The sequence below is a fragment of the Gekko japonicus genome, unplaced genomic scaffold (assembly GCF_001447785.1).
Source record: "Gekko japonicus isolate JY-2015 unplaced genomic scaffold, Gekko_japonicus_V1.1 scaffold1556, whole genome shotgun sequence".
NCBI classification, from domain to species: domain Eukaryota; kingdom Metazoa; phylum Chordata; class Lepidosauria; order Squamata; family Gekkonidae; genus Gekko; species Gekko japonicus.
Window position 1 is genome coordinate 297,636 of NW_015173718.1, and position 17,071 is coordinate 314,706.

At 45.4% G+C, this 17,071-nt stretch overlaps 1 protein-coding gene across 1 annotated transcript in view; it reads left to right on the forward strand.

Annotated features, from left to right (window-relative positions):
* Window positions 1–17,071, forward strand: part of USP13 (ubiquitin specific peptidase 13 (isopeptidase T-3)) — a 122,426-nt gene that overhangs the window by 45,003 nt on the left and 60,352 nt on the right. Inside the window, exon 4 of the mRNA XM_015423344.1 lies at window positions 15,346–15,467. Coding sequence (XP_015278830.1) covers window positions 15,346–15,467 — 122 coding nt within the window. The remainder of the gene's footprint in view (window positions 1–15,345; window positions 15,468–17,071) is intronic.

Genomic DNA, 17,071 nt, shown 5'->3' on the forward strand with positions numbered 1-17,071 from the left:
CATGATTTCAGTTCTTCCAGTGGAACAGCTAGACATTTGGGGGAGTTCTGAAAAGAAACACCTGTGAAATATTTTCTCTTTTGGAAGGAATGGAATGCTTTTTAAGAAAAGATGTTTGTCACTCAAAAAGTATAGAGCGATGATTTTAATGTAAAATAATCTATAGTATTAGGTAATGATAATCCCTGGGTATGCTGTAGATATGCACACATTTTTTTTCTAAGCTATGTTCGTTGTTTAAATGTGAATAATTTCATCCACAATTAATATGCTGTTATGTGTCTGATAATACACTGCTGAAATGTTCAGGAGTCTGCAGGGGGAAAGGGGAACATGGCACGGTTACCACATGTTCTCTTTTTAGAGGACACATCCTCTTTTTTGGTGTCCGTCCTCTTTTCGGCTCTTTTTAAAAAACTGATGAAAATGTTCTCTTTTTCGGTTGGAAGGTTAGAAATATTCCTAGTTAGTAGCAGTCATCACAGTTTAAATAGTAGGGGTATTTATAATGAGATTTGTCATAGTGATCACGTGTTTGAAGTAGTCAGTTGGGAAATATGTCTTCTTTTTTGCTTTTCAGAATATGGTAACCAGGGTTCCCTCTAAGCTGAGTTAGTGTGAGCCAGCTCACAGTTTTTTAGCCTTCGGCTCACACATTTTTGTCTTAGCTCAGGAAGGATGGCTCCAGAGCAAACCAATTTATGCAGTAGCCAAATCACCTGCTCACAACTTTTTCTCTCACCAAGTAGAATTTTTGCTCACAGGACTCCATACCTTAGAGGGAACATTGATGGTAACCCTTGAATATGGGGCACCATCAGATGATGATATTACTTCCAGTGAAATCCCAGAAGTGATGTCATGCCTCTCTAGGAATCGGTGGATTCTTAGGGCGCGTGACATCACTTCCAGGTTTCTCCCAGAAGTGACCTCATGCCATGCCACCACCCAACAGCAGCAGCAGCAGCAGCAGCAACAACAACAACAATAATAATAATCTTTCCATTTTCATCAGTTGCCTGAATGCCTCTGGGCAACAGGAACTAGCAGCAGGAGATCTCCTATCCCCAGCAGAAAGCTAGCAAACCCCGGTGTTCAGTATTATGAAGTTTAACATGATATCCAAGTATGCTGCTAGATTTATGATGATTGGCATAGACTTTCAGTCCAAATAACACACTTCCCTTTGTTTCTGCAAAAGTTTCCTATTTTCACCTTTTATCTTTTCGTACTTCCTGAGCAAAAGCAAAGATACATGCAGTAACAGGAGATTAAAGTAGAACAAAGTTTGAGTCCAATGCCACCTTTAACACCAACAAAGTTTTATTCAAGGTATAAGCTTCTGTGTGCACGCACACTGTTTCAGAAAGTGCAGCAGTTTGCAGCTGTTTCTTGCACGTAGGGTATATTCATAACTCTGCATGTACAACACTAAGGCATTTATACTTCAGAATCCCATGAATATGCCATATAACGGCATTTTATATGCTGTATTAGTAATTATCCATTTTATGCTTTTAAAGCAGTAAATTTGTATAGAGGAGGGGCTGTGGCTCAGTGGTATAGTTTCTGCTTTGCATGAAGATGGTCCCAGGTTCAATCCCTGGTATCTCCATTCAATTTAGATGAGGCAGGAGGTGATGAGAAAGATCTCTACTTGAAACCCTTCAGAGCCTCTGCCAGTCTTGAGTAGCCAATACTGACCCTGATGGACCAGTTGTCTGATTGGATGTAAGGTAGCTTCATGGAATCACATATTTTTTTTCCAATAAAGAACCAGGAAGGGGGGGGAAAGTCCCCCCGTAGCTTCCAAAATTACCAGAAATTACAAGTCTCTGTTACATGTTAGCAGTGTAATTAGAGGAGGCAGTGATCAGAGCACTTTGTGTCAAGGCATGAAGGCAGAAGAGTAGGCACTGCTGCTTCTTTTGTCCTGGTGCAGGGACTTCCAAATTTTATCACTTGCTTTCCCAAGTCATGGCTATTTTTCTCTTAAAGGGCATTTTGCCTTTCCTTGGTCGAGTAAGTTGTGGGGAGGGGATATTTGGGAGCACCAGGCTCCTTCCAGCAGTGGCAAAGTGAAAACAGTGTTCTTTGTAGCCATACAAATGGGCCAAGTTGAACTCTTGCTATGGTGGGGAAAGGTGTTGAATTACCAGACCGAAGCAGTAGGTCTCACAGCTCATTCATTCTTGCAACCTTCTGTGCAGGGATTGACTGAGCTGGCCTGAAAAATATCTCTTCCAGAAAAGGGTGAAAAAAGTTTGAAATGTTAAACGGAAGGTCTCTGGCAGAGATAAAACTACTTTTTAGAGTCCTGAATCTGTGATTAGTGCAATATTCCCTCTAAGCTGTGGAGTCTTGTGTGCAAAAATTCTACTTTGTGAGCTACTGGCATTAAAGTTGTGAGCAAGCGATTTGGCTACTGCATAAATTACTTTGCTCTGGAACCATCCTTCCTGAGCTAAGACAAAAATGTGTGAGCCGGAGGCTAAAAAACTGTGAGCTAGCTCACAGTAACTCAGCTTAGAGGGAGCACTGGTAGTCGGTGCTTCTTTTTCATGTTTTCTCCTTGCACATTGCACATTGTGTGAAAGGTACCACGTTTCCAACTCCTTCCAAATATGAATTTAATCTGGAATTAACTAGTATGGTCTTTTGCATGCACCTTAGTGCTTCCTGAAATGTTTCCAGATGCTGTGATGGTAAGGACCATTTAGTTCAGTCAGCCAGGAGAGATTTATTGATTTATTTCATATATACCCCGCCTTTCTCCCCAATAGGAACCTAAAGCTGCTTACATCTTTCTCCTCTCCTCCATTTTACCTTCACAGCAACCCTGCGAGGTAGGCTAGGTTGAGGACATGTGACTGGCCAAAGGTCAACCAGTGAGCATCCATGGGATGAGTGGGGACTCGAACATGCCTCTCCCAGATCGTAATCTGACACTCTATCCACTACACCACACTGCCTGTCTGTTAATTTCTTCTATGCTGGACACCAGTCAACGTTCTTAGATGTCCTTGGTTGGAGAAACCAGTTTGTGGTATATTATGCTTTCCCATGTTCTTTGCAAAAAAGCAAAAGCGCACAGCTAATACCACAGCGTGTATATAACAGTAATGAATTAACTAACACCGAAGGCAGTATGAAATTAGATTTGGTGGTTCTTAATCCTGAATTGAAAGGTACTGACAAATGAATTCTGTCAGTCGGGTTTGAACATTTGTCACATTCCCGGCTTTTAATGCTCTTTTGAGCTATAAACCTATTAGGGACATTAAATCTGTATTAGAAACTTCTTTAAATCATCGCATTATGCAGATCGGCAGCCGTCACAGTGATAGGGCGGAAAGAAAGATAGGATTTCTTTTTTCGGCTATGGTGGAGTGATTGAATTTGATTTCTTACAAAAATACATTTCCTCTGCTGCTGCTCTGTTACGCCAGTTACTCTCTTAAAATAAACGTATTCTCTTAAATGCACAACTTAAAATAAATGTATAACTGAACACTGTTCAGACACTCAAGAATGGATATTAATAGTGAAAGTGCAACTTGAGGCAGAGTTACTCCAGCCCGAGGTTACTGAAGTTAATGGGTTAACATAAGAACATAAGAGAAGCTAATCTTGGATCAGGCCAGTGGGCCATCCAGTCCAACACTCTGTCACACAGTGGCCAAAAATACCAGGTGCCATCAGGAGGTCCACCAGTGGGGCCAGGACACTAGAAGCCCTCCCACTGTTGCCCAGTGTTCCCTCTAAGCTGAGTTAGCGTGAGCTAGCGCAACAGTTTTTTAGCCTCTGGCTCACACATTTTTGCCTTAGCTCAGGAAGGAGGGCTCCCGAGCAAACTAAGTGATGCAGTAGCTAAATTGCTCACTCCCAACTTTAATGCCAGTAGCTGACAAAGTAGAAGTTTTGCTCACGAGACTCCACAGTTTAGAGGGAGCATTGCTGTTGCCCCTCCCCCCCCCCGCAAGCACCAAGAATCCAGAGCATCCCTTGCCCCATACTGAGAGTTCCTGTCTATACCTTGTGGCTAATAGCCACTGATGGACCTCTGCTCCATATGTCTATCCAATTCCCTCTTGGAAGCCATCCATGCTTGTAGCCGCCGCCACCTCCTGTGGCAGTGAATTCCATGTGTTAGATTGGAATAACTCTGAATAAGATTGCACTGAAAACATTAGAACGCCACAGGAAGTGGTGGCGGCCACAAGCATGGACGGCTTCAAAAGGGAATTAGATAGGCATATGGAGCAGAGGTCCATCAGTGGCTATTAGCCACAAGGTATAGATAGGGGCTCTGGGGCAAGTGATGCTCTGTCTTCTTGGTGCTTGGGGGACTCTGGGGCAAGTGATGCTCTGTCATCTTGGTGCTTGGGGGGGGTCAACAGTGGGAGGGCTTCTAATGTCCTGGCCCCACTGGTGGACCCCTGATGGCACCTGGTATTTCTGGCCACTGTGGGATACAGAGTGTTGGACTGGATGGGCCTTTGGCCTGATCCAACATTGGCATCTCTTATGTTCTTATGTTCTTATGTCCTAACTCCAGACCTAACCACACACTGCATTTTCCCTGGGTGTGTCCTTGGGGCCCTGACCTGGATAGCCCAGGCTAGCCCAATCTCATCATATACTGGAAAATCAGCAGGGTCAGACTTGGGTGGTATTTAGATGGGAGCCCCACCAGGGAAGTCCAGGGTCACCATGCAGAGGCAGGCAATGGCAAACCACCTCTGAACCTCTCTTGCCTTGAAAACCCTATATGTGGCTGCCGTAACTCAGCTGTGACTTGATGGGGAAGGGAAGTCCTTGGGGTTTTGTAGGTGTACTTGAAGCCTGTGCTTCCCAGATGGACTGCACTGCATCATGTGAAGATGCTTGAGCCTCCCCCTTCTTTGTTTTCTTGATCTGAAATTTCTTGGGGGGGGGCACTGTTTGCCACATTGGGGAAACCTATGTGTCACCCCCCCGTGTGGCAAAATAGGGTCCTCCAAGGGGTCATTTCAGAGCAAGAAAACAGTGGAGGGGAATTTAAGCCCCCTTATCCTGTGTGCGAGCTGCGGTGGCTCAAGTGGTTAAGACACTGAACTGCAGGCTGTGGGAGTTCAGTAGTTCAGCAGTTTGAGACCCGGGTGCCGCATGATGGAGTGAGCTCCCGTCTCTAGTTCCAGCTCCTGCCAACCTAGCAGTTTGAAAACAAGAAATTGCAAGTAGATAAATAGGTACCACTTCGGTGGGAAGGTAACAGCGTTCCATGCGCCTTGGTGTTTAGTCATGCCGGCCACATGACCACGGAAACGTCTTCGGACAGCGCTGGCTCTTCGGCTTTGAAACGGGGATGAGCACCGCAACCCTAGAGTCGGACTCGACTGGCTTTCGAGCAAGGGAACCTAAAGACGCTGAACTGCAGGCTGTGGAAGGTCAGTAGTTCAGCAGTTCGAGACCTGGGTGCCGTATGATGGAGTGAGCTCCCATCTCTGGCCCCAGCTCCTGCCAACCTAGCAGTTCGAAAGCAAGAAATTGCAAGTAGACCGCGGGCCTCGGTGTTTAGTCATGCCGGCCACGTGACCACGGAAACATCTTCGGACAGCGCTGGCTCTTCAGCTTTGAAACGGGGATGAGCACCGCAACCCTAGAGTCAGACTCGACTGGCTTTCGAGCAAGGGAACCTTTACCTTTACCTTTTTATCCTGTGTGCAGTTCGTTTTAATCCAAATCAAGTACTTGAAGGGCTGTCGTATAGAGGAGGGGGTGGAGTTGTTTTCTTTTGCCCCGAAAGGTTGGACCAGAACCAACAGGTTGAAATTAAATCAAAAGAGTTTTTGGCTAAACATTAGGAAGACCTTCCTGACAGCGGTTCCTTAGTGGAACAGGCTTCCTCGGGAGGTGGTGGGCTCCAATTCTTTGGAGGTTTTTAAACAGAGGCTAGATGGCCATTTGACAACAATGCTGATTCTGTGTACTTAGGCAGATCATGAGAAGGGAGGGCAGGAAGGGTTGCATCAGTGTCTAGTTCTTGTGGCCCTTTCTTACACGCCCAAGGAAATGGTGATCACCACTTTGGGGACAGGAAGCAATTTTTCTCCAGGCCAGTTTGGCCAGGAATCATGGAGGGTTTTTTTGCCATCTTCTGGGCATGGAACAAGGGTCATTGAGGATGTGTGTGGGGGAGGTATTTGTGAATTTCCTGCACTGTGCTGGCGATTGGACTAGATGACCTTGGAGGTCCCTTCCAACCCTATGATTCTATGAAATCAGACCCATGTCCACCTGAGAGGCACGGGTGTCAGAGATGTCCCCAGGAAAAATGTACTGTGCAGCGGGGTGATCAGCCGTGCATTAATTGTGAAGCCACAGGCAAATCAACTAGCCATACTTCTCCCATCTGTGAAATGGGAATAGTAATCTCTTCCTTCATGGGGTGACAGTGAGAATCATGCATAATTAAATGTCATTAGGAACACTTTTGCCTAGATTTCCATCCCCCCCCTTTTGCTTCATTATAATTTACCACCTGTAAATCTACAATCTGTAAACTGTGTGTCATCGCTCACTGTGGAGCCACACGGGCAGGAGTACCTCCTAGCAAAATAATGCTTCAGAGCCCTGATCTTAAAAAAAAAAAAAAAAAAACCCCATCTTCTATAGTTAACAACGTAGCAGATTCTGGTAAGATACGCCATAAAGTCCTAAGTTGCCGTGCAAGCTTATTTTTTCCCAAGCAGGCAGATAATGGTCCCCATGCACATATTTTATTCATGACCACTCTCGTAAGCTTGCTTCTTTGACCAGCCGGTCTTGGAGCTGCAAATAGAATTACACCCCACACACACCCCAAGATTCCGGCCATTTGGATAGGCAGTTCCTGTGTTCTCAAATTTCTACTTGTGTGAGGAATACCAGTAAAAATAATAATTAGCAGAGGGATTGGGGGGGGGGGGACTTGGAAACCACCCCTCACCCCCAAGGCCTTTAACAGACATTCAGCTACTCTCAAGATTTCATCCCCTTTGGAACATCGTCTGTCCTCATAGTCCTCTTTTGGGAGGGACTTTTTCTTTTTGATTAATTTAAAGAGTTATATTTTTCTGCTTACACGGAGAATAGTAGTAATGGGTTTTTAAAAATCTGTACTGTACAGCAAGGCTCAGAATCAGATATATAAATGAATTATTTGGGTAATTTTGGGGTGTTTAAATGTGTGACTTTGGTGTAGTGGTTAAGAGTGCGGACTCTAGTCTGGGAGAACCAGGTTTTATTCCCCATTCCTCCACGTGCAGCTGCTGATGTGACCTTGGGTCAGTCACAAGTTCTCTCAGAGTTTTTGAAAGAGCAGTTCTTGAAAGCACTCTCTGAGGCCCACCTACCTCACAGGGTGTCTATTGTGGGGAGGGGAAGGGAAACGAGATTGTAAACCGCTCTGAGACTCCGAGTGAAGGACGGGGTATAAATCCAATCTCCTCCTCCTTCTCCTTCTCCTTCTCGTGAGGGAAATAATTCCAGGATGGTAGCCTTGTTATTCTGTTGCAGCACAAGTTATGCAGGAGTCCATCATAAAGTGCTTTATTTGTTTATTTCTTACATTATTTGTAGTATGTCTTTCTTGCGGGTACTCAAGGCAAATTATACAGAATAAACCAGCATAATCAACAGGATGGGACATCCAAGAGACTGGGATCCCCAAGCTTTTTGAGCCTGTAGGCACCTTTGGAAATCTGACACAGGGTGGTGGGTAAAAGCCCAAAGTGGCTGCTGCAGTCACTCTGTGAAGATCCTCGTGTTATAGAATCATAGAGTTGGAAGGGGCCATACAGACCATCTAGTCCAACCCCCTGCCCAACGCAGGACTAGCCTAGAGCATCTCTGACAAATATTCGTCCAGACTCTTCTTGAAAGCTGTCAGTGAAGGGGAGCTAACCACCTCCATAGGCAGCTGATTCCACCTTTCAACCACTCTGACCGTGAAAAAGTTTTTCCTAATATCCAGCTGATACCTTTCTGCGTGTAATTGAAACCTGTTGCTTCGGGTCCTATCCTCTGCTGCCAACTGGAACAGCTCCTTGCCCTCTTCCAAATGACAGCCTTTCAAGTATTTAAAGAGAGCAATCCTGTCCCCCATCAATCTCCTCTTCTCCAAACTAAACATTCCCAGGGCCCTTAGCCTTTCCTCGCAGGACTCAGTCTCCAGTGTTGTGGCAGCTGCCGCCAGTGCAATGTTTTAAAAAATCTGTACAGCCAATCAAATCTGCAATGGCCAGTAGCCCCACCTGACCCCACTCATTTTCTAAAAACACTTGGGGGACCGCAGGAAAGGTGTCAGTGCATGCCATCATGCCCACGGACACAACATTAGGGACCCCTGCAATAGATAATGGAATAGGATTTGAATTGTAGAAATCGGGAATCATTACACATTAAACAGTAGACAAATTACATAACCTTGATAGTAACCTTAAAAGTCTATGAGCTTTCATGACTCAGACCTCACTTAATTGGATGCAAGGCGTGTACTTCCATAGCTGTTATTTATACTTAAGAGTCATAAACAACAGTCAAATGGTTGTGAGATGATGTTATAAATTTAGGCCAGTTTGAAAGAACCATTCAAAAAGAAGTCAGTCCATACGGATTGGGTGTGGACTAGGGATTGGCATGAACCATGTTTTTGCAGTTTGATTCATGATTTGTGGCTGAACCACGAACTGATATGCCAGGTCATGAACTGGGCTGGTTTGTATCGGTTCGTGAGCCATTTAAAGTTTAAACCCCTGCTTTCTGCTCCCCATGGCTTTTCATGGGGAGCAGAAAGCAGGGGTTTAAACCAAAAGCTAAGCCGTGCACCCAGCTGGTTTTTTTCCACAAACCTCCACACACTGCATCAAAATTTGTGGAAGTTCATGGCGAGTCTTCAGTTTGCGAACATTGCTACGTGAACCATGAAGTGGCCAAATTCATGACGAACTTTAGTTTGTAAGCTGGTTTGTGGCCGTCCTTACCATGGACCACTCCTAACTGTAGAAGATGGGGATAGTTGAATAAACATAAAATCTAATCCAAGAAGGTGTAGCGTGTTAAGTAGAACTAATTAACAACTGTAAAGGGTGTGTCATGCTGAGCTACAGTGAGTGATGAATTTGTAGTTGTGCTCCCACAGGAATCTCTCCTGAGGGACATTAGTTCATCACATCAATTTTTGACTGATAGGTGAAGTCCCTCATGTGCTAGATGAACGTTTTCTGCACTGATGCATAGGCCTGTGCATGTTTACTTTTGTCTTTGTAGCTTGAGCTTTTACTCTGTGAAGCATACTGCCAATTATTTTGTAAAAACCTTTCTTAACCATTTTGGGAGTGTTTCTTGGCACAGTCACATTTTTGCTTGTTGTTAGTTGTCCTTTGTGGTATCCAGCTTGGGTACTTTCAAAGTAGCAAAGCAGTGTGGAAGGAAAACAAATAGTATCATAGAATCATAGAATGTTAGAGTTGGAAGGGACCTTGCAGGTCATCTAGTCCGACCCCCTGCACTCTGCAGGAGCATAGCTGAAAGATAGCCCTACAACATACCCGAAAGATGGTCGTCCAGCCTCCACTTGGAAACGTCCAGCGAAGGAGCATCCACCACCTCCCGAGGCAGTCTGTTCCACTGCTCAACCACTCTTACAGTTAGGAAGTTTCTCCTGATAGTTAGCCGGTAACGACTCCCTTCTCGTTTCCACCCATTAGATGTAGTCTTGCAATCCGGAGCAAGAGAGAATAGATCTGCTCCATCTTCTGCATGACAGCCCTTCAGATACTTGAAGACTGCAATCATGTCCCCTCTAAGCCTTCTCTTTCAGCCTTTCCTTATAAGACTTGGATTCAAACCTTCTCACCATCCTGGTTGCCCTCTTCGGGACACGCTCGAGCTTGTCAACATCCTTCCTAAAATGTGGTGCCCAATCCCTGGAATTTTGGTGGTCAGGCTCACCCGATCTCATCAGATTACAGAAGCTAAGCAGGGCCAGTCCTGGTCAGTATTTGGATAGGAGAGCACCAGGGAAGTCCGGGGTCCCAACACAGAGCCAGGCAATGGCAAAGCACCCCTTGCCTTGAAAACCCTATGGGGTCTCCATACGTTGGGATTGGGGGGAAAACACCAGTGGTGACTGATGGGTAGAGGGCTTGTCCTTTGCATGTAGCTGAGGTGAACTTTGAGCTGAGAACCTAACAGCTCTAATGTTTGCTAACCACACTGTGCCAGCTTGTATTGTTGAACAAGTGAAGCTGCTTTATATTAGCCCTATGCAGTTGCCCCTGTGTTAACTGAACACACACACACAGAGAAAGTGGGCACTATCGCACAAGCAACACCCCGGCACTGTCACCCAGTCATCTGCTTGGTTCTAAGTTGCAGAGGAAATGTCCAGGCATGCACTCCCTCCCCGTGAGAAGCAGCTTTCAGAAATGATGTGCCACTAATTGTGGGGAGTAGGCATATGCAAAGAGACTTCCTCCATGTCTTTGCACCATGCAGACAGCTTAGCGATCACGAGGAAGTAGGGGCAGGGACACGTGCACATGGGCCCATCTCCACAGAGCTACTCAATCAGACCATTGGTCTGTCGAGGCCAGTTTGGTCTACTCAAGACGGGCAGTGGCTCTCCAGGGTCTCAGGCAGAGGCTTTTCACATCACCTACTACCAGTGCTCCCGCTAAGCTGTGGAGTCTTGTGAGCAAAAACTCTACTTTGTGAGCTACTGGCATTAAAGTTGTGAGCAAGCGATCTGGCTGCTGCATAAATTAGTTTGCTCGGGAGCCCTCCTTCCTGAGCTAAGACAAAAATGTGTGTGCCGAAGGCTAAAAACTGTGAGCTGGCTCACACTAACTCAGCTTAGAGGGAACACTGCATTAGACATGTTATTTACACAATGAGGAGGACAAGATCTGAGTCACACCCAACCCTCCCACCTTAACCTCTTTGTTATCAGCATTTCTCTTAGCAGTGTCAAATGAGAGAGATAAAAACACTGAAACATCAAAGCCGAAGGCTAAAAAGCTGCGAGCTAGCTCACACTAACTCAGCTTAGAGGGAACACTGCCAGTTTGGTGTAGTGGTTAAGTGCGTGGACTCTAATCTGGGAGAACCGGGTTTGATTCCCCACTCCTCCACTCGCACCTGGCTGGATGACCTTGGGCAAGCCGTAGTTCTGATAAGAGCTGTCCTTGAAAAAGAGCAGTTTCTGTCACATCTCTCTCAGCCCCACCTACCTCACAGGCAATGTTCCCTCTAAGCTGTGGAGTCTTGTGAGCAGAAATTCTACTTTGTGAGCTACTAGCATTAAAGCTGTGAGCAAGCATTGTGGCTCCTGCATAAATTAGTCTGCTTTGGAGCCATCCTTCCTGAGCTAAGACAAAAATCTGTGAGCTGGAGGCTGAAAAACTGTGAGCTAGCTCGGACTAAGCTTAGAGGGAACACTGCTCACAGGGTGTCTGTTGGGGGGAGGGGAAGGGAAAGGAGTTTGTAAGCCGCTCTGAGACACCTTTGGGTAGTGAAGGGCAGGGTATAAATCCAATCTCCTCCTCCTCCTCCCCCTCCTCCCCCCACTTCTTTCTGGAGATTCTGAGGTTCCAACCTGGGAACTTCCGCATGCAGCATAGATGTTTGGGTTTCCCTTAGAATTGTGGTGGGGTGCGCATAAGGGGAGATTTGGGAAGCGGCTGTCGTGTGTGTCCCCCTCCCATGCTGAGGCCAGTTGGTCCGTGTCTTTTGTGCAAGCGCATCTTTCTTTTTATCTCCTTTTCCAGGCGCCCAGCTTCGGATCCAATTAGATCACTATTATTAGCACCTTCAGTTGGTCACATCTAAATCTGAGCTGGGCAGGTCGAGTCAAGTAGGCCTCTCTTTTCTTTCCCCGCCAGCCTGTCAGCTTTGCCGCTCCCTCCGTCCGCCAACAGCTTGGCGGCAGCGGCGGCAGCTGCTCTTTTCAGTCAGCCAGTGGCAGGACGCAGGTCCGTCATCCCTCGTGGGAGTGACTCTCGTTGAACTTGACCAGGTGGCATCTGAAGGAAATAGACCCTACTGACTGCTTGCCCCAAAATAACAGCTTCTCTGTCCGTCCTCCTGGTTTGCTTAGCGCACTGCTATTAATTTCTTTTTAGCGAGGCTTGTCGTCACTCCCTTCTTTTGACTGTACTTTTCCTGACCTCTGGTTGCTCTCTTTTAATGACCCCACCGCTTTAACCACAATTGTGATTGAACCTCCAGAGGGCTTTCAGTCCCTTAGAAGGGGAGTACACGGTCTCCCTCCTGCTGCTGCTGCTGCTGCTGTTTGTGTTAGCTCTTTTCGTCGTAAGCCGGTTTGCCTGACAGTGACTGGAGTCTCTGCTAAAGGGGGAAGGGGGGGATCTTTGCAGTGCTGCGTAAGCGCCTTGAAGAGCTCACCAGCACTGGAAACAGAACACTCTTATCAAAATAGCTCCTGTGTCATACGAGTACAGTAACTTCTGGAGGACTGTCCAATTTCACATGCCCCAGAGAAGCCAGCTTTCTATGTTTGTTTCTTTTTGGAGCGGGTACTCTTCAGATTCTCTTTTCTGTCTGTCCCCCGTACAATATAGAAAAATAATGTATTGCCCGACTCAGCTTGGACGTTCCAGCCCCAAAGTTCTACCCCCACCCCTGTCTTAATTAGGTTGTTTAATTAATTTATTTATTTATACCTTGCCTTTCTCCCCAGAGTGGCTTATACATAAAAAAATGAAATTTTAAAATGACATTACAGGACTGCTAGTAAATACAATCAAATAAGAACTTAACATAAGAAAACAAGAGAAGCCAATGTTGGATCAGGCCAATGGCCCATCCAGTCCAATATTGTCACACAGTGGCCAAAAATACCAGGATGTCCACCAGTGGGGCCTGGATACTAGAAGCCCTCCCACTGTTCCCCCCTCCCACACCAAGAATACAGAGCATCACTTGCCCCAGACTGAGAGTTCCTATCTATACCTTGTGGCTAATAGCCACTGATGGACTTCTGCTCCATATGTTTATCTAATTCCCCCTTGAAGCTGTCTATGCTTGTAGCCGCCACCACCTCCTGTGGCAATGAATTCCACATGTTAATCACTCTTTGGGTGAAGAAGTACTTCCTTTTATCTGTTCTAACCCGACTGCTCAGCAATTTCACGGAGTGCCCACAAGTTCTTGTATTGTGAGAAAGGGAGAAAAGGACTTCTTTCTCTACCTGCTCTATCCCATGCATAATCTTATAAACCTCGATCATGTCACCCCTCAGTCGTCATTTCTCCATTGTGGTCCTAAATAAAATTGTCCTCAGTGGCCTCCTAGAAGTCCAAAATTGAGGGGGATGTTGTTCAATAATCATGGGGCTGCCACTGAAAAGGCCCTCGGTTCTTGTGCCCACCAAACAAGCTTCTTTGGTTGATGGGACAGACACTGCCTGAGATCCTTTTAACAATGAATGCAGCAATTGGTCACAGTGGGTTGGATCCTTCGAGCAAGCAAAGGAGCACTAATGAAAGATTCCGAAAGGGTATTTTTGTCTCCTTCCCTCTCTTCACCGTGGCCTCATCTGGCTGGTAGTCCACTAAGGTCTGCTACCCTAGAAATATACTTTCCCAAGGTCAGAAAGGACCGCTGAAAAGGGAATGTGGGAAAGATCAGCACATTCCACAAACAGATCGTTGGATCCAACCCAGTTTCCCTGCCGCTGAGCTAATAACTGCTCTACAAAGTGGTCACCTCTGTAGGCAATAGTATTGAAATCTTGAAGGGTTTTGTAGTTGTGTTGGAGGACGGTGGTAAACTTAAGATCTGTAATGAAGAGATGAATTTGATGAAAGCCAGAACATGGGTAGGCCTGGAAATAAATTTCTAATTACGAGTTGCCAGCATCAGTGTTTTAAGAGCCAATGTGAAATTCTTTGGCACTAGCAACAGTATGAAAGTTTCAGATTCCTGGAAATCTCACATTAGTTTTCTGGAATACAAGGCAATAGTATTTCTCTAGTCCTGAATATGAGTGTTCTAGAATTTTTAAAGCTTTTTTTTTGGGGGGGGGGACGGCAAGAGGGCCAATTGTAGACCACCCTGCTTTCTGAAGCTTGCTCCAGGTTTTCTTAACATCACATATTACCCATAATGTTTATTTCTCCAGTCTTGGAAACTAAATATGACTGACATTTATCTCTGGTATTTCAGGTTTTGTTTTCAGCTGCTCTTTGAGATTCATTTTCTAATAAATTGTATCTAAAATGGCACTTGTTCTGGAGTTTTCATAACCCCATTAATTCTTTCCTAGCTTTAGTGTGAGCAGTGGCTTTCAGTAACTGCATTTCAGAAAGTTATTACTTAGTTGCTTTTCTTAAATCCTGTCTTTTGTCCAGAGGCTCCAGGTTGTCTATATAGTTCTCCCATCCACCATTTTATCCTCACAGCAGCACCGTAAGGTAGGGTGAGCGGAGACAATACAAATGTCTCCTGTTGAACAGAGTGGGAAACATTTTCCTCAAGTCTGAGTATTCCTTAGCACTGGAACTGTTGAATACGTCACCTTTTAAAAATGGCGTTGATCCGTCCATTTGTCAGATTTTTTTGAAAAGAAAGATTGCCCTCTTCCCTAAAGCTAAAGGTAGCCTTGAGCAAATTACAGACTCATCTCTTTTGCAAAATTGTAGAAGGAGATTTAAATTAAAAAAATTCTTTCATTTCTACCCCACTTTTTGCCCCAATGGGGTTTTGAAGTGGTTAGCGACATTCTCCATTTTATCCTCACAACAACGCTGTGAGGTAGGCTAGGCCGAGAGTGTGCGACTGGGCCGAAGGTCACCTAGTGAGCTTTCATGGCAGAGTGGAGATTCGAACCTGTCTCCCCCAAATCCCAGTCTGTTGCACTAACTGCTGCACCGCTGCACTGCAACCCAAAGCAACACAGGATTGTATCCACTGTTCCCTCTAAGCTGAGTTAGTGTGAGCTAGCTCACAGTTTTTTAGCCTCCGGCTCACACATGTTTGTCTTCGCTCAGGAAGGATGGCTCCAGAGCAAACTAATTTATGCAGCAGCCAAATTGCTCGCTCACAACTGCCAGTAGCTCACAGAGTAGAATTTTTGCTCACAAAAATCCACAGCTTAGAGGGAACATTGATTGTATCCAGCTAACTTTTTCACTTACTCTCATCCAGTTCTCCGTAGTTCAGCTCCCATCCCACGTGGCTTTTGTCCATGCAGATGCCAGACTTAAAATTCAAGGCTGTTGTCTGGACAACCAGGTATCTGAATTTTTTCTCATCACCTCTCAGTTCTCAGTCTTCTGTGCTTTTTCTACCTCCTTGCAGATCTCGAATCCAACGGCGATTTAAACAACGACGATTACGAATACGAGGATGAAGCCAAACTTGTCATATTCCCCGATCACTATGAGATCCCTTTGCCCAATATAGAAGAGTTACCTGCACTGGTGAGTGATCGTGGGTGCCAGTCAGATAATGGAGGGTGTGGGCTGTGCTGCAAAGAAACCAATGGTGTCGCTTAGGTTTAGCACTGGAGGTCATGTTTTAGATGCCACTAGAGTCCACTGTTTTGATTTCTGTGGGGGAAATTATCCTTGTATACCACATGCTGCTATCTCAATGACTGAATCACACTGGCTGCTTTCAGGTGACTAAAAAAGACTATGGATAAACCTGGATTTCCTTGTAGTTTAGAATCCCAGATCGATTTCATAAAATGATCTTTTCACACTGCTGAAGGATTCCTTTTCTGCATTCATGGTCCACATGACCACATCCGATCTGACAATGGTGGTGGGAAGTGCCATCAAGTTGCATCTTATGGCAGCCCCATAGGACTTTCAAGGCAGGAGATGTTCAGAGGTGGATTGCCATCGCCTGCCTCTGTGCAGCAACCTTGTACTTGTGTGGTGGTCTCCCATTAAGTACTAACCATGGCTGACCCTGCTTAGCTTCTGAGAACTGCACAAACGATAGTAAGAACACTGTGTGAACTGGCTATTCGTCTTGATTTTTGAGCCAGTTAGTGAGAATGATTCCTTTAAATTCTTTAGTCAGCTGTGAAACACTTTCCAGCTAAATAAACTGTCTGAGAGCTCTGTTTTGTGTAACTGTTTACAGACACTGCTCAAATTCTGGAGTAATATATTAGAGTGAACAAGAACAATATCCAAGAAATAAACAATATACAGAAACAATGGCCATAAATATTCAACAATTATCGAGCAAGAAGCCTGTCCAAATTTTAAGTCGGTAAAGGAACTCTTAGGATCCTCTCCCCCTGAGTGAGGAAGTAATTGGAGAACTGGAAGCTTTAAGACATTTCATTGCCTGTGTCTTTGAATACCTCAATAAAAACTTTACCAGTTCAGGTGTGGATGCCTGGTGCTGCAGCTGCATTTAAAAGAAGGGAGGCTGAATCTTCAGAAATGAGGTCTGAAAAAAAGAGACAGGAGGACAACATGGAAGACACTGGAATGCAACAGTTATGGCCATGGTATCCTCCTGGACTCACTGTAGCAACAGCACAAACAAATCATGACAATCCCAGAATAGATGGCCATGTAGAACAAACTGTGGCTCATAGGCGAGAAACAAACCACAGTTTGTTAAAATGCCGAGTACAGATCAAGACAGATCACAGTTAGTTCTAAGCCAGAAAAGCTCTAGTCTTGGTGAGGAGGGACGATGCAACCAAGGGCATCCTGAGAAAAAACTGCTAATTTGTGATGTGGGACGGGAGAATTCAGCGGGATTTACAACCGTGGGCTTCTTGTGAGGATAAATAAAACATTGTGCACTATTTTTAACACTACCAGCCCCATCCCTTTCATATGTACTTGCCTGTAAGCCCCACCGTACTCTTGAGGACTTCCTTCCAAACACACCGGCTTAAAATCTGGCTCAAGGCTCTAGGAGCTCTTCCTTGGCAGTCTTCATCTATCTCCATGGAAGGCACCACATTTAGCCATGCAGAATGGAAGTCCCATCAGCCTTGTGAAGAAACTAGCACAGGTACAAACAGACATCATCTTTCTCAGCAAATGCAGAC